The 23,625-nt window shown below is 53.8% G+C and overlaps 1 protein-coding gene across 3 annotated transcripts in view; it reads right to left on the minus strand.

Annotated features, from left to right (window-relative positions):
* Nucleotides 1-21,394, minus strand: part of SLC66A2 (solute carrier family 66 member 2) — a 47,781-nt gene extending 26,387 nt beyond the window's left edge. For 2 of the 3 annotated variants that reach the window (XM_060029270.1, XM_060029271.1), the window contains exons 1-2: nt 21,062-21,394; nt 15,867-16,000 (exon numbers count right to left, since the gene is read on the minus strand). In XM_060029270.1, coding sequence (XP_059885253.1) covers nt 15,867-16,000; nt 21,062-21,264 — 337 coding nt within the window. In that variant the 5' untranslated portion in view covers nt 21,265-21,394. Of the gene's footprint in view, nt 1-8,341; nt 8,393-15,866; nt 16,001-21,061 lie in introns of all 3 variants that reach the window. The other variant, XM_060029269.1, reaches the window with a different exon arrangement.
* Nucleotides 21,395-23,625: the final 2,231 nt, after the last annotated feature.

Here is a 23,625-nt window from a genome sequence, read left to right on the forward strand (position 1 = left end):
GTGCTCAGAGAACAGGAACACGGGCAGAACACCGCCAGGAGGAGGCCCGAGGAACTGGAGGTGTTAACATAAACTGCACCCCGTCACCATTTCCGCAGCGAGCCCCAAACTCAGGCAGGATATGCTTCCTCCTGGGATGTGGGGATGTCCCGGGATGTGGTTTCCAGACAAGAAGGCAAGACTTGAAGACAAGGCGTTGAGAGCTGAAGGGAGGTGCCCAGGACTGGGGGCCGAGCCACGTGTGGCCTCAGACGCATCCAGCTCACCTGCTCCCTACCTGCCTCTAAAGACACCTGATGGTGAAGAGCACATCCCTGAAGCTTCGCAATTATTGAAATGTTACTAAGAAGGTCTGAGGCTTCCCTGGATCCACAAATCCATCCCTTCCTTGTTCAGTCCCATCACTTCTGGGTTAAGACGTGATTTACCATTTGGAGAATCTGCACCAGGAGACTGTGTCCTAGTGGCAAGAAAGACTCGGTTTCTTAACGGATTGTGGTTTTATGCTCCAAACGAATATGGAAGACATCTGGCCAAAGAGGGTGTAGACCGGCCACCGGTGAGAAGAGCAGAGACCCAGGGGAGGTTTCTGAATGCGGCTCCAGACACAGAAGCCGCTGCGCCACGGAGCCGACCTGGGTCGCCGCACTCAGCCTGGTGCTTTCCTTAGTGAGAGAAAAGCAGGAACAGCGCGCAGACACCCCAGGTACCGCCACACGCAACCTGCAGCCGTGTCCGGGCAGCCCTTCCTGGGCCTCTGCTCCGGCCGGCACACGGGGCCCTCCCCAGGCAGGATCGCGGGTCCTCACCGGGTACCTGCGAGGGACACGCACCAGCCGGCCGGCCCAGGAGCCCCCTGCGCCCCCAGCGACTTTTCTAGAGCGCACTCCCTCCAAGTGGGGCTCCGCTGTATGTAAACTGCACCTCCACGAAGTTGATTTTTTAAAATACACAAACCGCTCACCTATCTCAATGCAAGAACTTGGTCCTCTCAAATCGTGAGGTCACATTTCAAAGAGGAAGGAGGCTTCTGGGGACGCTGTGGGCACTGCCCTCTGACCCCGGACGCCTGGACCTGGCCGGCAGCACGGCTGATGCCGAGGCCGGTTTGCTGCCACCGGACTGGGCTGTCGGGTCCGCTCCTCGCGTCGCCGTCCAAGGCCATGGAAAACAGGCACAACCGGCACCACCGCCTCCCGGGCCCGCCATGGGGGCCCGGACCCGTCCCGCCCACAGCCCGGGGCCCGCCCCTTCCATTAAAGCCGAGACCCTATTAACCACGGGCAGTTACGGCTCCGCAGCAACTGACGCTCAATCCTGGCCTGGCGGCCCGCGCGCGCCCCCGTGCGACCCGCTCCCGGGAAGACACGAGTGACCGCCGGAGGGCCCCGTGCGCTCCGGCCCCGGCCCCGTGGGGAGAGCGCGCGAGCCCCGTGGCGGGGACACCACCAAGGGGGCTCCCCACGCGCCGCACTCCCGGGGGCAAGGCCACCCTCGGGATGGCCCCGTTCTCAGAAGACCCTCACGTGCCAACCTTCCATCCCTTCAAAGCCCTGGTTCAAACTGAAACCCGGCTCTTAACCCCACCGCTGTCTCATTCACCCGTTTATACGCCTCTGAAGTGCCCGCTGGGCCCTGGGACACAGCCCTGACCTCCGAGCCCATGTCCAGGGCTCACCCTCCAGCAAAGAACGAGGGCGTGCCAGCCCCCATGGGAGCACAGGGCCATCTGAGAAGGCCCAGGGCACGGCCCGGCTGGGCTCCAGATAGGGGCTGACCTGGAGGGAAGCCCACCCAGGTGCGCCAGCCCCCATGGGAGCACAGGGCCATCTGAGAAGGCCCAGGGCACGGCCCGGCTGGGCTCCAGATAGGTGGTGCAGACCCTTCCTGGCCCCCAGCTTCACTTTATCCAAATGACCAGGGACGACACAGGACTCAGCGAGGGTAGCCAGCGATCTGGTGCACGAGTATAAATGCCCTCTCAGCCTACAGAGCCTGGCTCACGTTTCGAACCCACCTTTCATCCCATATGCGCTCATCCAAAGCAGGCAGGCCACGGCCCAGAGACTCAGAGACCCAGCCGAAGGCCCCACCGACCCCCTAGCTGGGCAGGACTGACCACTGAGAGGGGACACACCCTCATTCAAAAGTGCTACCTGGGAGGGGACGGGCCGTCCAGGACAGGGCGTGAGGTTCTCCACCCCCTGGTGTGAGTCTCTGGAACCGAGAGGCAACTATTTGGGAAAAGAGCCTGGACGTGGCCTGCTTCCTGCCCTGCCCCCGAGTGATGACAGCATCACCCCAGGTGGGGGCAGCCCAGAGGGGCCCCTCCCCGCAGCCCCCAGGAGCAGCAGGTACAGAATACCCCTCCTGCCTCAGTGCGCTCATGGGGTGGAGGTCCCACAACTGGAGGGGAAGCCGGGAATACCAGGGGCTACAACCCCCAGTGCCTGCACTTAGAGCACTGCAGTCACCCCAACAAGGGCCACCGCTGCCCGGCCTCCAGCTCCAGAGCAAGGGTTCAGAGGGTCTGCCCTGGAGGTGGAGGGGTGAGAACAGAGCGCTCCACAGCTCCCCCCAGAGGGGTACCTTGCTTGGAACAGGCTCAAGCCTAAGGGCACAGACACAACAGGTAACCTGCCGGGAGGGGCACAGACAAACACAATAGGTAAACTGCCGGAGGGCAACTGAGGGGAAGCTGGCCGTTTATCAGAGAGAGGCAGCAAGAGCCGCCCTCCTGGACACAGCAACTGTCAAAGGCGGGCCTCAGGCCACCCCTGCCTGCCTTTAACTGGATCAGACCTTGGAGCGCTGCGCAGCCTAGGCCGTTATCAAAACCAACAGAGCAATCAGTTGTTAATCAGTGGTGGCAGACCCCGGAGCAGCTTAACAGGGGGGCCAAGGACAGTCAAAGACAGCAGGTCCACAGCCAGCCTGGCGGGGGAGGGGGGGAGGGACTCTAAGAGGGCAGCCATCCAGCCAAGTCACTAAACACACAGACACCAAACAGGCCCCCAAGCAGGGTGGGGTCAGTGTCCAGAGTTGCTACAGTATTTTACCTCAAACAGCCAGTTTTCAACAAAGTATGTATGGAAAGTGGCCCATACACAGAAGAAGAAAGAAAAGAAAAAGAAGGAAACATTGCTTTTGAAGGGACAGAACCATTGGACTCAGCAGAAAAGACTTCAAAGCAGCCATTACAAATATGTCCAAAGAACTAAAGGAAACCGTACATGAAGAATGAAAGGAAGAAGTATACTGACAATGTCTCATCAAACAGAGAACAGCAATAAAGAGGTAGAAATTACTAAAAAGAGCCAAATGAAAATTCTGGAGTTGCAAAGTCCAGTAACTGAGGTAAAAAAAAAAAAAAAGCACAATAAGGGGCTCAACAATAGAGCTGAGCTGGTGGAAGATTCAGCAAACTTGAACACAGATCAATAAAGATCATGCATGTGAAGAAGAATGAGAAAATGGAATTCAGAAAACTGAACAGAGACACACAGAACAATAGTCAGCGCACCAACGTGTGTGTGACGGGAGCACTGAAGAGAGGACAAAGGAGAGGAAAACAGCCTAGGAAATAATGACCAAAAACTTCCCAGATTTGATGAAAATATCAGTCTACACACCCAAGAAGCTTAACAAGTTCCAAAAAGGATAAGTACAAAGAGAACTACACCCTCACGGAATACCACAGTCTAAATGTTGAATGCCAAAGAAAAAGACAGCAAGAGAGGGAATTCCCTGGCGGTCCAGTGGGTAGGACTCCATGCTTTCACTGCCAAGGGCCTGGGTTCAATCCCTGGCCAGGGAACTAAGATCCTGCAAGCCGCGTGGCACAGCCAAAAAATAAACAAAGAAGAAAGAAATCAGGGACTTCCCTGGTGGTGCAGCGGTTAAGCATCGCCTGCCAATGCAGGGGACAAGGGTTCCAGCCCTGGTCTGGGAAGGTCCCGCATGCTGCAGAGCAACTAAGCCTGTGCACCACAACTACTGAGCCCACGCTCTGGAACACTCGAGCCACAACTACTGAGCCCATGTGCCACAAATACTAAAGCCCGCGTGCCTAGAGCCCGTGCTCTGCATCAAGAGAAGACACCACAATGAGAAGCCCACGTACCGCAAGTGAGAACAGCCCCTGCTCACCGCAACTAGAGAAAGCCCATGTGCACCAACGAAGACCCAATGCAGCCCAAAATTAAAAAACTAAATTAACTTAAAAAAAAAAGAAAGAAATCAGCAAGAGATAATGAGTAACATATTTGAAATGCAGCAAAGAAACTGTCAACCAAGATTCTTACATCCAGCAAAACTTTGTTCTTTTATCCTGGCTGCACAGCTTGTGGGATCTTAGTTCCCCAACCAGGGACTGAACCCGGGCCCTCAACAACGAGATCGTGGAGTCCTAACCACTGGACCACCAGGAAATTCCTGCAAAAAAATTTTTTTTAAAACAAGGGCAAAATAGAGACATTTCCAGATAAAAAAGAACTGGGAGAATTTCTTGTTAGCAGACCCATCTTACAGGGAATACAAAAAATAAGTTCTTCATGATGAAAGAAAGAGACATCAGGCAATAATTATAATCCACTTGAGAAAAACAAAAAGTATAGGTAAAGGTAATTATGTAGGTAATTATAAAAGACAGTATATGTGCGTAGTTCTTCTCCTTTCCTCTCTTAACTGATTAAATAATTAAGTTAGTATAAGTCTGAAGTAGATTCTGGTAAGATGCATATCATAAGCCTTAGAGCAACCACCAAGAAAATAACATAATATAATATAATATAATGTGATATAATGTAGTATACACACACACACACACACATATGTATGTGTGTCTATATATATATATATTTAAGGCTCATTAAAGGAATTAAAATATTACACTAGAAAATGTTCACTTAATACAAAAGAAAGCAGTAAAGAAGGAACAGTTGGGGGTTAGGGTAGACATGAGGATAGAAAACAGAAGCTGAAATGGCAGGTGTGAATCTAAACATATCACAATAACGTTAAATGTGAATGAATTAAACAATCCAATCAAAGGGCAGAATTGCCAGAATGAGTTTTTTTAAACGATCCACTATATGCTGTCCACAGGAGACGTACTTTAGATTCAAAGATACAAAGAAGTCAAAAGCAAAGTGGAAAAAGATATGCCATACAAACAGCAATCATAGGAGATCTTCAGTAGCTACACTACTGTCAGAAAAAAATTGACTTTAAAACAAAAACGTCACTAGAAATGAAGGAAAATTTTATAATGATAAAAGGGCCAATCTATCAGTATGATAAAACGATAAACATATGCACCTAACAACAGTGCCCCAAAATATAAAAAGCAAAAACTGACAGAAGTGAAAAGAGAAACAAATAATCTAAAGGTAGCTGAAGATTTCAATACACACTTTTAGTAACGGACATAACAACTAGACAGAGGAAAAAGGGAAGAGGAGACCTGACCACACTACAAACCTAACAGACACGCCTCCACCTCCACCTGACCACAGCAGAATATACATCGTCCTGAAGTGCACATGGAACGTTCTCTAAGAGAGACCATCAGCCAGGCCATCAAACAAGCCTCAATTTGAAATGACTGGAATAGGGACTTCCCTGGTGGTGCAGTGGTTAAGAATCCACCTGCCAATGCAGGGGACACAGGTTCGATCCCTGGTCCAGGAAGATCCCACATGCTGAGGAGCAACTAAGCCCGCGCGCCACAACTACTGAGCCCACGCTCTAGAGCCCGCAAGCCACAACTACTGAGCCCGTGTGCCACAACTACTGAAGCCCACATGTCTAGAGCCTGTGCTTCACAAAAAGAGAAGCCACTGCAATGAGAAGCCCGCGTGCCACAACAAAGAGTAGCCCACGCTCGCCCCAACTAGAGAAAGCCCGCAAGCAGCAACAAAGACCCAATGCGGCCAAAAATAAATAAATAAATAAATGTATTTCTTTTTAAATATAAAATAAAATAAAATGACTGGAATAATACAAAATATGTTCTCCAACTACAATGGAATTAAATTAAAAATCAATAACAGAAGGAAATTTGGGGGATTCACAAATATGTGGAAATTAAACAACAAACTCAAAAATAACAGATGAGTCAAAGAAGAAATCCTGAAGGAAATTTAAAAATATTTTAAGACCAAAATGCAAACAAAAACACAACATACCAAAACTTACAGGATGCAGCTAATGCATTCCTTACAAGGAAATTATGGCTGTAAATGCTATATTTAAAAAGAAGATCAACTATACGTCAACTTAAAAAAAGAAGAAATACCTCATCAATAAATTAATTCTATCTTAAACTAAAAAAAAAAGCAAACTAAACCCAAAATAAGCAGAAGGAAAGAAATAATAAATACTAAAGTGGAAATAAATAGGGACTAGAAAAACAATAGAGAAAAATCAACAAAACCAAAAGTTGGCTCTTTGGGGAAAAAAACCCAATTAAATGGACAAACCTTGAGCTGGAAGAACCAAAACAAGAAGGAGAGAGAAAGGGAGGAGAGTCAAATTACTAAGGTCAAGAATTAAAGAGAGATCATTACCACCAACTTTACAGAAGTCAAAAAGATTATAAGGGAATACCAAGAACAATTATATGCCAACAAATTAAATAACAGATTAAATGGACAAATTCTAAGAAAGAACTTCTATTGAAACTAACTCAGGAAGAAATAGAAAATCAGAATAGATCTATAACAAGTAAAAGACTGAATTAGTACTTTTAAAACTTCCCACAAAACGCCCAGGCCCAGAGAGTTTCACTGGATAATTGTACCAAACATTTAAAAGAATTGGTGAACTTGCAACAAGCAGTAAATAAGCCCCACAGATCTAATGCACAGTAGAGTGAATACAGATAACAACACTGAATTATAATCATCAAACTTGCTAAGAGACTAAAAGTAATTATTCCAACTACTAAAAAAAAAAGATAATTATGTAACATGATAGAGGTGTTACCACTCCAGGGCTATCATACCACAGTATACACATGTATCAAATTAACATATACACATTTAACTTACATAATGTTATATGTCAAATATATTTCAATTAAAACATTTTAATTAATAAGGAATTGATAGCAAAGTCTTAAAATTAAAAAAAAATAGAACAGGAAGGAACACTTCCCCTTCCTAACTTACTTTATAAAGCCAGTTCTATCCTGATACTAAAACCAGTCATCACAAGAAGAAGGAAAAAAAGAGACCAATATTTCTTACGAATATGGACACAAAAATCCTCCACCTAATACTAGCAAACAGAATCTAGCAACTTATAAAAAGGATTATACGTCATGATCAGATGAGATTTATCCCGAGAATGCAAGGTTGGTTCAGCATACAAAAATCCATCAATGTAACACACTATAAAAGCAGAATAAAGGACAAAACCACGCGATCATCTCAACAGACACAGAAAGCATCTGACAAACTTAAATATCCTTTCATGATGGAAAAACTCAACAAACTCAGAACAGAAGGGCACTTGCTTAACCTGATAAAGGGCATCTCTGTAAAATCCACAGCTAGCATCATACTTAATGGTCAAGGACTAAATGCCCTCTCATTACAATCAGGAGCAAGACAAGCACACCTGCTCTCCCACTTCTGGCCACAGGGCTATTAGGCAAGAAAGAGAAATGAAACGCATCCAGATCGGAGAAGAAGGAGTAACACGACCTCTAACTGTGGGTAACAGAATCTTGCATATAGAAAAGCCTCAAATATCGACTAGAAAACGATTAGAATAAATGAGTTCTGCAAAGTTGCAGGACACAAGATCAATATGTGAAAATCAATTTTATTTCTACAAAGAAACAATGAGCAAACCAAAGTGAAATCAAGAAAACAATTCCATTTACCACAGAATCAAAAAGAATAAAATACTTTGGAATAAATTTAACGGAAGAATTCCAAAACTTGTGTTCCGATCATTTCTCTTTCTTTCCACCTCTCCATGCCCCTCCCTCCCTCTCCCCCCTCCCACACACGCAGGAAATGGGCAGGTTTCTAGGAGCTACTTCATGCTCGAAAACAGCAGGTGTGGCTGGTTAGCTGGCTGCAGCCTCGGCCACACTGGGTGGATGATGTGCACGCAAGGTGAGGATGCGGCACAGGTGGGAGCAGAGACAGAGAGGGACGAGCTGCAGAGGAGGAAGCTCATGCAGAGTGGTACCTACCCAGATGTGACCGCCTGGGGGGGCTCATGCAGCGTGGTACCTACCCAGATGTGACCGCCTGGGGGGGCTCATGCAGCGTGGTACCTACCCAGATGTGACCACCTGGGGGGGCTCATGCAGCGTGGTACCTACCCAGATGTGACCGCCTGGGGGGGGCTCTGGCTTCATCTTTATTATCTGCAGCTACATTTAAAGACAGAGAGAGAGAAAACAGGAAGGAAGAAGAGACAAAAACAGACTGGTTTTAACACTGGTAAGTCCTTGTTGTATTTCTTTAAAAAAAAACAAAAAACAATGGAATAGGAAGACAGCAAGCTTTTGGTTTCTGTGCATTAGGAAATACACTTTCTGAACCATTTTTCTCCAAACCTACCCTCCTCCAAATAAGTGCTTGGGACAGAGGGAAAAAAATGAAAAGCCACCTCATTTTCATTTAATTTCTAAGGTCAGAGGTGCTGACAGAGATACAGCAGACCCTTCTTCTACTTTCCCCTGGGAACTCATCTGTACGGAAGCCCTGGTTGCAAGACAGTTGTCTCAGGGTCCAAACTCTCCGGAAGGTTGCTCAATAGAGCTGTTTTCAGAGGACACTCAACAGGACCCCCGCCATAAACGGAGAGCTAGCTCAGCACGTGAACTTGACCGCCCTCGGACATCACACCCAGTCAGGGAGCAGGTCTGGCAGCTGTCTCCACTGTGGCCCAGGAAGGAATACCTGACCCAGTATGCGACAATGCGACTGCCAGGTACCTTGCCCCTCCGAGCACCCCACCCCACCTGAGACCTCCCTAGTCTGGGCCACCCCAGGACAATGACCGACTGACCTACCGACCAGAGGCCCTGAAGACAGAGCGCCTCCAGCTGGGTTCCACCTGCAGGGGGGGCCTGGGACAGAAGGTAGTTAAAGAGAAGAGTCACTGAGGTCAGAAAGCAGAGGCAAGACCAAAGGTCGTGTGTCACCTGCCCCAGGCCATGTTCACTCTACCCCAAAATGGAAATTTTGCATGTAATCAACTAAAAGCAAACACCAGACTTGCTGCCTAGACCGGGAGGAGGTGGGGGGTCGGGGCAGGGGGAGTGGTTTATAAACCAACACAAATTGCAGTCTCCTCTCCGCACCCCACCCCTCTCCCCAACACCCCCTCCTGGACCTTCTGGGTTCTGACCCCTCAGAGTTGGTCAGATTCTCTCAGCTTTTTGCTTCTATTTCTTTGATTCAGACCAATTTCACCATTCATGGGCACCTCCTCTACAGATCAAAATCCCAAAAGAGGGAAGGAGGGGAGAGGAGGGAGGCTGTAGGAGAGAGCGCTCAACTCAGTTACTTGTGCGTTTCAGACACCGTTTCCCTTCTCCTCTCCAGGCCTGATCACACTGAGCTGACAAGCAGAGCTTCGCACATGCAGAAGCACCGGGCATGGCTGGGAGACGCACAGAGTGCGCGGGTGCAGAGCTGGGGGTCGGCAAGCAGAGGGCTGGGTAAGTTGGGTGGGAAGGTCACATCCCTGTGTACTGCGGCAAGCTGCCTAAGGTTCCTTGGCTGGAAAGCAACATGATCAGATCTACGTTTTAGAAAAGACACCTTTGTATAGGACAGATGGAAGAAAGTGGGCTCTGAAGCTGAGAGACGCTAGAAATGTTTTCAACAATCATGTGCTTCCACAGAGCTGTACTGAGGACACACTCCAGGCCAGGCACGAAGGTTCCAAAACAACTGCACTGGGACTTCCCTGGTGGTCCAGCGGTAAAGAATCCGCCTTACAGTGCAGGGGACACGGGTTCAATCCCTGCTCAGGGAACTAAGATCCCACATGCCACAGGGCAACTAAGCCCACGTGCCACAACTGGAGAGCCTGCATGCTGCAAACCACAGAGCCCATAAGCCCTGGAGCCTGCGTGTCACAACTAGAGAAGAGAAAACCCACACGCCACAACTAGAGAGAAGCCCGCACACTGCAACGAAAGATCCCGCGTGCCTCAACGAAGATCCTGCGTGCCGCAACTAAGACCCGACGCAGCCAAAAATAAATAAATAATAACTGAATCTTTAAAAAAACACACAACCACACTGTCCTCAGAACCTCCCCTCCCCCACCAGGAGGCGGGCCTTTGCCCCCTTGACTATGGGTGGGCCTGAGACTGCAGGTCTTCAGAAGTGATGCTGTGTGAGTTCCAAGACTAGATCTTTAAAAAGATACAGCGTCCACCCGGTTCTCCCCTTGAAACTCAGCGCCACCTTGTGAGGAAGCCCAGGCCACATGAGGAGGCCACGCAGGGATGTTCCAGCAGAGCCCGGCTGAGGTCCGGCCAACAGCCAGCACCAACCCAGACACATGAGAGAGGAGTGAAAGAGAGAGACAGAGACACAGAGAGAGACAGAGACAGAGGGAGAGACAGAGACAGAGAGAGGAGTGAAAGAGAGAGACACAGAGAGAGACAGAGGGAGAGACAGAGCAAGAGACAGAGAGCTAGACAGAGAAAGAGAGGGTAAGGGGGAGAGACAGTGAGAGGGAGAGACAGAGAGAGAAAGGAGGGGACGGGAGAGAGTGAATGAGACTGTGAGAAAGAGCTCGAGCAAACAGCCGAACTGTGGAGTCCGAAGCAAAAATGTCCTTTCACGTCATCAAGTTTTGGGGTCACTCGTCGAGCAGCCCCAGAGCCAGGAACCAGAGATGACAAGGCAGAAGTTCCAGCAGAGCTGAGACGGGAGAGTCAGCCTCTGGTGGCCAGCAGGAGGCTGGGGGGTGGACCAGAGGCGGGCCCTCAACTGCCCCAGGGGCTTTAGTCCTGCCACACTTTGAGACTCACTGCTGGGGCACCTTGGAGAGACCACGCGGGGGCAACGGTGCCTGCGTGTGGTGGAAGGGAGGACGGCTACGGGGGACCGGGGGACCGGGAGACCAGGAGGAGTACTATCATGGTGGTCCAGGCAACACGGGAACAGGAGACCCTGTGTCAGCTCCAGGGCAGTGGGCTGAACTGAAGCAGGATCGTAGCCTGATGTCCGAGGACACAACGGAGCCCTTGAAAATGCAGGACGGTCTGTGGATAAACATCTTCCTGGGGAAGGGGGTGTCCTCAGCTTTCAATCTCAGGATGGTACGTGACCTCCCCACCCAACGTGTTTTTACAGCTTTACTGAGCTGTAACTACACACCATAAAAAGTCGCTCTCCCAGTGGTGTGGAGGATGCCCACAGGTGTGTGGTGCAGCCCCCACCGCTACGGTATTTTAGAATTTGCTTCACCTCACAGGAAACCTGTCCCCTTCAGCAGTCACCCCTCCCGGCCACCTCCCCAGCCAATGCCACCCCAGTGCTGAGATGTGGGGCAAACCTCAGGTGAGTTCACGCCTGCAGCCGGTTGGTGAGGCACCCATCGGGAGGCACTATTCTTAGTGACAGTACAACACGGGAATCTGGCGGGAGGAACGTGTGGCCCTGAGGATCCCCGAGGAAACAGCTTCTCAGCAGCCTCGCTGTCGGCGGCCTCATGACGGAACCTGGCCAGGAGCCATGAGGGAGGCGCCTGGTGGAGACGCCACGCTCTGTTATTCTTGGGTCCCTGGGCTGCAGTGGGAAGATCAGAGCCGACCAGGGCCCCGTGAAGGGCCAGCCTGGGAGGGGGCACTCTGTCTCCTGGGAAACCTCCAGACCAGGCTCCTCGGACACCTGGCTGACTGCAGGTCTGGGGCAGGAAACTGGACAGCACGCTCAGAGCATCTTGTCGCACCAGTGTCCGGGGTCCACAGGACCAAAGGTCAAAGATCAAGAGCCGGCGGCAGGGCTTCCCTGGTGGCGCAGTGGTTGAGAGTCTGCCTGCCAATGCAGGGGACACGGGTTCGAGCCCTGGTCTGGGAAGATCCCACATGCCATGGAGCAACTAAGCCCGTGCACCACAGCTACTGAGCCTGCGCGACTGGAGCCTATGCTCCGCAACAAGAGAAGGCCGCAACAGTGAGAGGCCTGTGCACTGTGATGAAGAGTGGCCCCCGCTCGCCGCAACTAGAGAAAGCCCTTGCACAGAAACGAAGACCCAACACAGCCAAAAATAAATAAATAAATAAATTTTTTAAAAAAAGAGCCGGCGGCAGAGGCTCCCACTGGCCAGAGGTGGGTAAAGGGGCTTCCACCTCATGAAACACAGGATAACATACAAACAAACGTGTTCATCGCTGCAAGGTGCTGGGAACCAATTTTGAAAAGAGGCAAATATAGGCCTTTACCTGCCTTCCTTTAGAAATCAAACCATCGGAAGACCAAGTAGCGTTTGTGGGGAAGTTTCTCTACAGAAGCTGAGACGGCGGAGCCTCGGGGCTGGTGGCCCGGGGCTGACTGTCAAGACTGGGCCCTGGGCCCCCGTGGCTGCCACCACCCAGAGGGGCCAGCTGACAGCCACACCTCCCAGAGGAAGGACGCAACAGTCCTGCAAAGACAAAGGGCCAGACCTGGGTGCAGTTATCTTTTAAAATGTTCTCTGCAGGGCGTCCCAGACAGACCTGGTTCAGCAGCCCGATTCCGTCCAGATCCCGTGGGCCTGACTCGCTCTGAACACTGCTGCTGGTCTGCTGACCCTGTGCTGGGCGTGCAGCGCTCAGCTCACAGCAAACGACCTGTTTCAACAACAGATAAGTTCCAAGGAGAAAGGGGAGTTAGGGAGAACCTATAGATTAAGAAGACAAATCAACAACAAAAAGACACCAGCCAATCACAGTGTGTGCTGCATCCTGATTTAAGGAAACAAACTGGCCAAAAAGTCAGGAAACGGACAAGACAGCTGGAAAGTCACACACAGATGGTGGTTTCATGATAAGGAACCATTGATTTCTTATGGGTGACGATTTCTTTAGAGATACGTTACAGACTATCTATAAAGAGGCTACATCTGGGATTTGCTTCAGAAACTGCAGGAAAAAGACGTGAACGGGGTCTGGAGGTGGTTACGGTGCCACACGGAGCTCCGTTATGCTACTCTCCCTACTTCTACGTGCTTGAAATTCTCTACAATAAAACGCGAAAAAGGAAAAACACAGCACCTTCGAGACGGACACCACACTTCACTCCTAGTTCAGTTAAACATCAGGTGCATATTAGTGCCTCCAGCCAATTCCTCCGTGAAACACGTGGTCTCGGTGGATGCCATTTCACCTGGGACAACCCGAGGAGGGGGACCCACACCCCGGCCCTGCCCCCACTACACACAAGGGCATGGAAAAGCTGCCAGTGGAATGAGAGGTTTGAAAACGTTTGATCCTAATTTTGAAAATGATCCCAATTTTGTGATAGGAGACTAACAAAGAAAAAAGAAAGAAATGGGAAACTATAGCACAATGTTCAAAGCAGTCACCTCCAGGTGGGGGGACGGAAGGCTTTTTACTCTTACTGTATATCCTGTCTTCCCTAAAATGTCTACAATGAGCACATGATGCTCTTCAGATAACGAATTAGATATTTAATTTTCTAAGTAACCTGCTTTTTCTCCTCACCACCATCTATGTTTCTTTAACCCTAACTTTCAAGTTGAATTAGTGACCTTCAAAACTGCAAACCTCTATAAAAGATAGCTGGGAAATATTTAAGCTTTTTTTTAGGCTGCCTGGCCATCCTATGAGAACCGTGAAACAAAGCTCCCCAGACTCTCCTGGAGAGTTACTGTAATGTGCATGGTCAGCTCCCCAAGAAGTCTGTGTCCCGAGGCCTCGGCTGACACGTCGGGAAGCGGAGGCCAGCCACCTGCCACGGGGGGTGGGGGGAGAGACGGGGGCCGCGGCACAGCGGCCCACGGGCTCTCAGAGCTTCCAGGCCCGAACCGCTCGGCTTCTTCACAGCCCACCCGCCTACTTCTGGCAAATGAGAGGAAATAAACCCACACATTCATTAAAAGCTTCCCACAGTGCGGTGGTGAGACCCGTGTGTCTCATAAACAGTAGACACGGAAACACGTAAACCGATCTGGACTCAAGTGTTGAATGCTCAGACGCTCAGCCGTGTGGGCGGAGCTTAGGAGACGACTCTCCCTGAGGCCGCAGGGGACCAGTGGGGGAGGGCCGGGGTCAGGAGGGGGCCCAGAGGTCAGGAGGCACGGTCCTCCCTCCACCAGGGCCAGCGTGCACCAGCAGACCGGCCATCACCGTGAGCTGCTATCAAATGTCCAACGTTAAACTCTAAGTTTGCCGCGTGACCCAGAGGCCTCAACACCTGCTGTACCTGGCACCCTCCGCCTTCACGACCCACGCACAGTTTCAAACAAGGTCACAAGCCTGGTCTCCCGCTGCAGAGCCTGAGGGGCAGGACCACTACGCCACCAGGGCACCGGGTGTCCTCTCCAGGCCTTCCGCCCGCCCTGGGTGAAGACGCACACTGACCACCCCACGCGGCCCACTCTGCACTCGGCTGTGAGATCCTGCACCCATTAAAGGGGAGGCTCCAAAGGGCACAGACCACAGAGGGCAGGGCAGAAGCCGCTTGGGCAGAAAGCCCTCGACTCAGAGAAAGGTAAGAGCCAGCTCCTCAACTCATGAGGGGTCCAGGGTCCAGAAGCCCTGCTTTCTAGGCAAGAGCAGCGGTACCAGCGGCACCAGCTCTGGTGGATCTCCTGAGTCACAGCTGGGAGGATGGTGTTAACGGGACAGAAAAAGCAAAAACACACCGGAAACAGACAGTGGCGGGTGATCCTCTTCACCATCTCCGTGACCCTAACTGATCCAGGCTCCTCATCGGGGCTGAGGCTGACCCACTTCTACAAAGACTGAAGTTAGCACACACTCACTGTCACTCTAGAAACAGAAGCTACACAAGAGGAGAGGAGTCGCTCAAAGGGAGAGAAAATAACCACCAGGGAAAAAATAGCTGGGCAAGACCTCAAGTCTGCAGGAGTCCCAGAACTAAACAAACTCCAGAGAAAACGCTTCTCTAAGCAGTAGCTGAGATCGCACACACCCACATTCTCAGACAAAGTCGAAGGGGAGAGCGGTCTTAGACTTAGTCATTAGAAAAACCAGAAGTACGGCATCAACCCTCCTGCACAGAGAAGCCCACAGCCCGCGCGGTCGAACGCAGAACATCGGCTTGAAAGAGACATTTCCTAAGGAGAAGGCAAAACCAGCAGGAGAACCTTCTATCTTCTGAGCCAGCAAAAAGCCGCAGGGGCCGAGCGTGGGGCTCGCCTGCCCGAGCTCGTGGACCCCGCTGCCCACCCGAGGCCCACAGAGCACGACGCCGGGTGAATGTTTAACAAGGTATGTGAGAAAGATGCCGGTTGACTCAGCCACAGGGAGTGGGAAAAACGGAGGCTGCGTTTGGTGCACAGCCACACACAAGGTCAGAGATAAAACCGCCTCTGCAGGAAACATCTGGCTCCGGCCTGATCAGAAACAGACCAGCAGTGCCGCCCTCCTGCCCCAGCTGAGGGGCCCGCGTGACGACGGCCACGGCGAGGGACACGGCAAGAACAGGTCGTAACTCGCCCGAGTTCCAGTTTCACACGATACGGTGTCACTTGGCTGACTGCGAACACCGGTGTCGCGCCAGACACTGCGCCACCTGGCGACGCCAGCGCTGCTGGGGTGGCACTGGTGGAGGCCCCCCACCCTGAGAGCTCCAGCCGAGCCTTGCTCGTCGAGTCGCTGGGCTTCATCCCCACAGCTGCGGGTCACCAACCTGCAAAGACCCGGCGCTTCAGGTTCAGCTCGTTGGCCACGCGGACCTCGGTGCAGAGCTTCAGCATCAGCAGCATGGTCAGGATCATGACAACGCTCTGCCAGAGCAGCGGCGCCTCGAAGCGCCTCCCGAACCTGCGGGGGAAGGGCCGCGGCGTCAGGGGGCGCTGGCCAGGTCTCCAGACGCCACGGTGGCACGGAGCCGGGATGCGGAGGGGCCGGGCGCCCCCCCCCGACGGCCAGACCGGGCCTCCACCGCCCCCCAGAGCCGAGTCACGGGCAGGCTGCTCCTCGTGCTGCAGGCCCCCCCGGGAGCCGCTGCGACCCTCCCAGGGCCCAGGGCCGAGGGCCGGTGGGAGTGGGTCTCCTGCCCTCGCCCCCCCACCCCCGGTCCGGCCAGCTGACCGTCGCCCTCCTGCGGAGGCCCAGCCGCCACCAGGTGAGAAGCCCAGGTGCTGGAACACCTGCCTCCCCAGGGCTTGTTCCAGAGTCTGGAGACCGATGGCAGCCCTGGCCCCTGGCCGTGGGGAGTGGGGTCTGCAGGCCAGCACGGCCCCCAGTGTGAGCAGAGCAGTGGGGGGCCGGGCCACCCAGCCCTCACTGGAGAAGAGGAAACGGCAGGCAGGGCATGGTCCGCACTGCTAGCCTCAGGCCCTGATGCCCGACCAGGCCTGGCTGGCCCGCACGGACGCCTCCACGTCCACTCTCTTCTCTGAGCCCCAGCCTGCCCAGCCCTCCCAGCCACAGGCCCCAAGGCCTTCCTGCTGACTTTCCTCCAGTGTGTTGAGCATTTCAGCAGCTCGGCCAAGAGTTCCTGGAGGCCACAGCCACAGTCCAGTGAGTGGCACTGCTGGGCCCATCAGAAGACCCCGGCCCAGGGGCTGGTCACAGCACTGCCCTCCGCACACCAGCTGGGGTCTCAAACGTGGCCACCAGCATCACAGGACTGGCCTGCAGAACTGTCACCTCTAAGGCGAGGCCCGAGAAGAGCACCCTCAAAGCCCAGGGCCCCATTCTAGCCTGGCTGCTCCGGAGCAGAGATCCCACTGGCACCGGCGGCAGCGCGGCCTGACGGGGCGTCCCCAACCCGAGTTAGTGGCCGACAGGTCACAGTCGGGAGGTCCTGGATGGCAGTCTGACCTCCAGCTTCTCCTGGAAACCAGGAGACACGGCCCGGCCCACCTCCCCTGGCCTCGCTCTCACACCCGCCCCTACAAGGAGAGGGTCACTGACAGCTGGCTGATGCGGCCACACGCGCTCCGCCACAGGCTGGCTCTGGGGACCACGCTGCCCCCCCGGCCTTCTCACTGTGCCCCACCACCTCCGGGCTTCACCTCTTCCGTAAAGTGCGGACACAACCCTACAGCTGCTTGAGGACGTTTCTAGCAGTTCTAGGAACTAGTCCCCACTGGTTACCTGACTGACCCCGGGGGGCTGACTAATCAACAGATAGTCCAGAGGAGAAGACAGAGAAGGTTCTGCGCCAGGCTGGGGAGACTGGAGCGGGCGGGCATCACAAAAAGTCACTCAGTCTAGGGACCAAGCTCATTTCCAGTTAGTGACAAGGCTGAAGACGCGGGGTGGGCCTTTATGTAATAAAGTCTACTTCCATTGTTTTCAACAGAAACAACGAGCGACTAGAAAAACGGTGGGGGGCGGGGGGGGGGCGGGGGGGATGAAGGTTTGTGCTTCCCCTTATACCACACACCGAAAATCCAATCTAGGTAAATTCAGTATTTACAGTGAAGTAAGGGGGGCAGAGTGAACATTAAACTGCTTTTAGGGTGAAGACAGGCTGAACAAGACAGAAAATTTCAAAAAGCACAACTTTCCACAGAAGATACACAAGGGACAAAACAAATATGAAACAAAGTTCAACATCATTAGTAATTTTTAAAAGCCAATTGAAATAGAAAGACACTATTTTTACTTATCAAGTTACTTAAACTTCTGCCTTTAATGCTAATAGTCTGTGCCGGCAGAGGTGTCACCAGGCACCTCTCCCTCCCCCGCCCTGAGAATGCAGTTGGCAAAGCCTGGTCTGCAGCAGAGGACAGGACAGCCCAGCAGACGAGCGTGTGGCCTGCTGCTTGGAGCAGCCAGTGGAAGCGCCGTCCCCCGGTGCAGTGCACATGTCTCGCTCCCAGGGAGACGCACGCGGCAGAGAACGTGCACTGCCTCACCGAGCCTGAGCAAAAGCTCCCACAAGGAACACCTTCTACGCGTCTTCAAAGTAGCAGAGAAAAGCTCGATTGGAAGAAAAGCTGTGTATCTACTTCCCTGACTGGCTTCTCGAGTAGCGGATTGTCACTAGCCCTCTGGTGCAGTGTCACCACATCTCCGATACAATTTTACTACACCTGCAATACAATGTCACCACGTCTCTCCATCTCCGGTACAGTGTCACCATATCTCTGATCAGATAGGGACAGGGCTGGAGAACTAGCTCTGTGAATGCCTCAGGCCCTGGGTCAGATGGCCCTGCAGCAGCGTCCTTGCACCCTGGCCCCCTCCCTCCCCTTCTCATTTACAGAATCACTCTACCCTCTGGCTTCCGACACCACAAAGGCCAAATCCTGCACGTCAGCATTTTGTATGATCTGCTCAATGCTGGTTCTGCAAAAGGATGGGAAGACTCGCAAGAAATAAAGGCATTAGAGTTCCGTGAGTTACAGAAACGCCAGGTTTCTACAGCTTGGTCAGCCTTCCCCCACCCCACCCCCGACCCCCAGGACTGCAGAGCTTCTCACATGCCTCACACCACACATTTCCCTGGGCGGCTTCCCAGGCAGACTGGAGTTCCAGAGACTGCACTCCCAGCCAGCTTTGGGAAACGTACTCTTCACTTCCTCCAAGTCCATCACTGCTCTCGTCCCACTCGGAGCCCACCACAGCTCCCAGCCGGTGCTCTCCCCCTCCCCACCACCCATCACCCATATACACGTGTCTGGCACGTTCCATACAGCACTTCTGCTGAAGCGTTAACCCTGCAGCACCTGCCCAGTGTCTGGCCCATGGGAAACCCTCAAAAACCTATAAAATCAAATGGGCTGCTAGGGGACCCAGGAGTAGGGGCTTTGGAGGCTCCAGAGAAAGGAAGGAAAGGGAGCACAGGCATCACCCTCAGAGCAGTGGGGCCTTGGGACCACGTGGGAGGAGACGCGTGTATTTGTTACAAGTCACAGACGGAGCCCGGCCTGTCTGCTGGGCTTCACCACGTGAACTACAAAGTACTGCCAGGTGTGAAACACAGGGAAAGCACAACCCCAGGTCAGAGGGATCCTGGAGGAGAGACCTCTGCCAGCCCTCCCTTCTTCCCACAGGGTCCCACAGTCTTCTGGAATCCAGGCTGAGGGCAGCCCTGTGTGTTCACACAGCAGCCACTGAACTCACGGAGAGACCCAGGACAGCTCACGCAGCTGATGCTGTGGGCAAGGGGCAATCAGATGTGCAGAAATGGACGTGCCAGTGCACAAAGTTCAGAATTCCACCAAAGACTCTTTCTTTCTCAAAGGCTCAGGCCCTACAATGGAGAGAGAACTCCCAGTCCCAACGCATCAAATGCTTGCTTGTTAAACCCAGAAACACTGATGAGATGGCATTCAAGAAACTGGTTTAATTTCTGATTTCTCCAAAACAGATAGTTAGAGGTCGATTAGATATCCTATTTTCTTTTTGCAATTCTGAATGATAAGCATAGCTGGGGGGAAGCCCTCTCAAAGGAACTATTTCCCGTAAGAAATGCAACCTCAGTCAATCCTCCGCCACTCCTCCAGAAAACTTGCCACTGCCCAAAGGAAATGCTGCTTCCCGACCTAAGGCCCGGGCCTGGGCTGGGAGCTCCGGGGGCCACACCCAGGGTGCTCAGGGTTGACAGCAGTGTCACACACGATTCCAGTTTGGGACCTGCTTCTGTGCAACCTTAGACCTAGAGAGGGGCAGCTGAGAGAGCGAAGGGGAGAGTCTTGCTGCAGTGGGCGAGTGCTGTCCTCAGCCACCGGGAAAGGAGGAGTCGTCAAATGCAGTTTTTCAACTTGTGCTAAACAAGTTAAAAGATAAGCACCCTCTGACCCCTCCTTCAGAAGCGGACTGGCCCAGAGACAGGGCTCATGGTGTGACCAATTCTTCCAGGAGAAGGGGTCGACTCACCAGCTCACCTTTTAAAACCTCAGACTGAGCAAAAACACGGTGAGAGTGACCAAGGGCTGCCTTAGGCCAGGTGGACAGAAGGTGAAGGAGCAGAGAACTTCTGGACTCAGGGGACTCACACCCTGATGACCGCAGAGGGGACGTCTGCCAAAACTCATCAAACTGCACAACGGGTGATTTTCTTCCCTGTAAATCGTGCCTCGGTAAGGCTGACTTAAACTCCATTAGCAAGAAAGCACGATTACTCCAAAAAGTCAAAAGAAGGAGCCAGCTGCCCGGTCCCAGGCTGTCCTGTCTGTGCTCACAGAGGGGCCTGGGGCCGTCTAGAAGGAAGGAAAGTTGCGGGCTTTTCTGGCCTTACAGTGAGGCCGCGAGACCTCTTATCACTTCCTCTGAAAGTGTACCCTCCCAATTACGTCTGGCTTCAACAACTGTTAAAATTAACTTCAAGTTCCTGACCAGAATGCAAATGATAATAAGAGGAAGCTGGTCTGAGAGGAGCAAGAAAACATAGTCTCTTAAGTATTATCCAGAAAGTTGACTTTACTGTTAAACAAAAACAAACCTGCACACACAAGGCAGAAGGCAGGAAGGGACCACCCTTCAAGGCAGACCACCCCCACAGCACTCCTTCCTGTCTGGTTCCCTCCTGAGAGCCTTTACTGGCCAGTGGTTTGTCCTTCCTATGCTGACCACCTTCTGTTACTGGTATTCATTAATTCCCTTCGTTTTCTCTCCACTACCCCCAAACCTCACCCAAATTCCTAAGGGCATGGACCCAGTCCTAGGACACAGCTCCACAGAAAAGGCCCTGGGCAAGCATCCAGTACATGTACGAGCCACCGAAAATGAAGACGCAGATCCGAGATTATGTGAGCTTCTCCACTTCAATCCCACCATCTTCCCTGGGAAAAAGTCTCATCCATTTCACCAGCTCCTTCCCAGGAAGTGCAAACACTTCCGCCCCCACCCCACCCCGGCCTCACCCAGAAAAGGAGAAAGCCATCTCCCTGGGAGCACCCCACAGTAAGAAAACCCTCAACCTACCAGAAGAGGATTCGTAAGATATTGGCCACCAGGAGCACCAGACATACGTAGGTCGAGAAGCCCTCGGCGTTCTGAGTCCTCCGGATGTCCCTGTACTGCGGGATGTACGGCACCACCCCTCCGAAGACCATGGCCCCAGCTGCCCCCCAGGAAACCAGCTGCTGCAGCGGGACCAAAAGCCAACCCAAGCCTTCGGCGTCCATCCCGAGCGCCCGGCGGCCCCGCCGGCAGGCTGACGTCCACCTGGCCCACGCGCGCTCCGCGCTCTCGGGCTCCTGGCGCGCGCGCTGTCACCCTCACATGCCGCCGCTGCCCTGAGCCGTCCTCCGTCGCGGGGCCTGGCGAGAGAGGAAAAGCGGTAAAGCACTCGGGCCGAGCCTCCACGCCCAATGGGGGGCGCACCGCCGGGCTCGCGGCTGGGGCACGAACCCCTCCTCCGGGGCGCCGGCCCGGGGTGGACTTTCAGTTCGGGGTGGGGGCTCAGTTCCGGGCGAGGGGGTCGCACAGCCTGGGGGTCGGAGGGATGGGAGGAGGGGGGAAGAGGGTAGACACTGCCCAGGGGGCCCGGCCCGGGGTGGACGCTCAGCCCAGCGCGGCGCTCGCGTCCACGCACACTGCTGACCCCGCCGGGCTCACCCGCGCCGGCGGCTCCCAGCGGTCAGTCCACCCTCCTTCTGTCTGTCCAAGCGCCGGGCCCCGCCTCGGCGTGACGTCACAATACGTGGCCCCGCCCGCGCCGGGAGGAGGGGCGGGCGCCGCTGGGTCCTAGAGCGCGCCGGTGGGCGTGGAGGTGGGGGCGGGACCCGGGGCGAAGCCGGGTGTCGTGGGTCGTGGCCAGGGCGCTCCGTGGGCCCACCCGGCCCTGGTTAGGAAATCGCTGCCTGGCGGGGCCTCTCCTTCTGGGCCAGGGGCCCACGTGGACCCGGCGCCATCTGTCCCACGGCGAGTTGCCTTGTAGACGCGGCGCGCCGCCAACGGGAGCAGAGGACCGGGTCCTGTCGCCGCCCCGAGGGTCAGCGCGAGGCCTGGGGACGCCCCCCTCGTGGGGACTCGGGCAGGGTCTGAGCGCCCCGTGATTCCAGGGGTCCTTCCACCGTTCGTGGTCTGCCCGGGTCTGTGGGGCTCCGCATCCTGAGCCGGGGCGTGTCCCTGAGGAGCGGCGTTCGGAAGTTTGCAGAGGGCCAGGGCAGTTTCGGCCAGGCGGGGGGGCCGGGGGCGCGACTCCTCGGGGAAGCGAAAGCCCACCCGCAGCCTGAAGCCCCTGAAGGTCCACTTCGGGGCCCAGGGCGGCAGCAGCCAGGACTGCCGTCCACAAGTGCGTTAGGTACCTTGTCACTGAAGACAGTGCTGGCCGGTGGAGCTCGGATCCGCGAAGGGTACGTGCTTCATCTGGAGCGCACAACTCTAGCACTCACTGAGAGAGAAAACAGGAATTCCTGAGTGTGTCACCTGACCAACGTGAGCCCTCGGAAGCTCGAGGGAGGTAGGTGCTCAGAACCCGGATGCTGGTGGGCGAGGGAGGGGTGGGGGTCAGGGAGGGCCCTGTGAGAAGCCAGCCAGCCTGCCCAGGACCCTGTGCTGGTGGGCTCAGAGCAGAGAAGACCGCCTGCAGGCCCCCAGGACTCTGTCTACAGAGGAGCTCCCCCAGGGCTCCCACCTCCACCACAGCAAGCCCAAATCACCCCAAAAGGGAAGGCCTAGTGGGTGAGAGAGGGGGGTCCCAGGGACACACACCGGCCAGCCAGCTTCCTACCTGGTATGCTTCGTGGGAACTCCTAAGAACAGGTACAACCTCACTTAGAGCAACTCCCAACGAGCCTGGCTGTAAGGAGAGCTCTCCGTGAAGCACAGGTTGCTCTCATCCTCTCCAGCCTCTGAGGCCAGTGGACTTCTGGGTATCCACCAGAGAAGGCCGAGAACGCAGCACCAGAAACGTACAAGGAAATGAAACACAGACGGAGAAGGAAGTCCTGGAGGGGCTGGAGAAGAAAAGTGGTGTTCCTCCTTAGCCAGATCCTCCCCCGAGCTCTGGAGCTCCAGAATGTTCTGTCCTCTTTATGGTGGAGGTTGGAGTAGGGATATAGTCTTCCCTCCCCACGCACTGGAGCATCTGAGGCCACTGCATCTGGCCCTGTTTGTCCTGGAGCACGTGGGCAAAGTGGTGCCCGTCCATAGCCAGCTGCTGCCCTGGACCCATCAGCTGTGCCAGGTGGAGCGTGGGCAACAAACGCCTCCAGAGCCCTGTGAAGTGCATACAATCTTGCATTCTTGACCCAAGATTTTGCCCCACAGAAGGGGCCTGTAATCCTTGTGAACCCCACCTGTCTGGAGTAGAGGGGCACCCACTGGTCCAGAACCATCGCTCAAGCAGAAGGAGAGAGCTCATGTCGGCTGCTGCACATTACCTGGCTTCCTGTGTTACAAACAAAAGAAGCCGGCCAAACTGTGCAGTCTGAAAAATGAAACCCAGAACTAGCACATCCTAGTTCCCGGAACCTGTGAACATTACCTTCTGTGAAGAGAAAGAAATTGCAGATGTGATTACGTTAAGGACCTTGTGATGC

Source organism: Delphinus delphis, chromosome 13, assembly GCF_949987515.2.
Source record: "Delphinus delphis chromosome 13, mDelDel1.2, whole genome shotgun sequence".
NCBI classification, from domain to species: domain Eukaryota; kingdom Metazoa; phylum Chordata; class Mammalia; order Artiodactyla; family Delphinidae; genus Delphinus; species Delphinus delphis.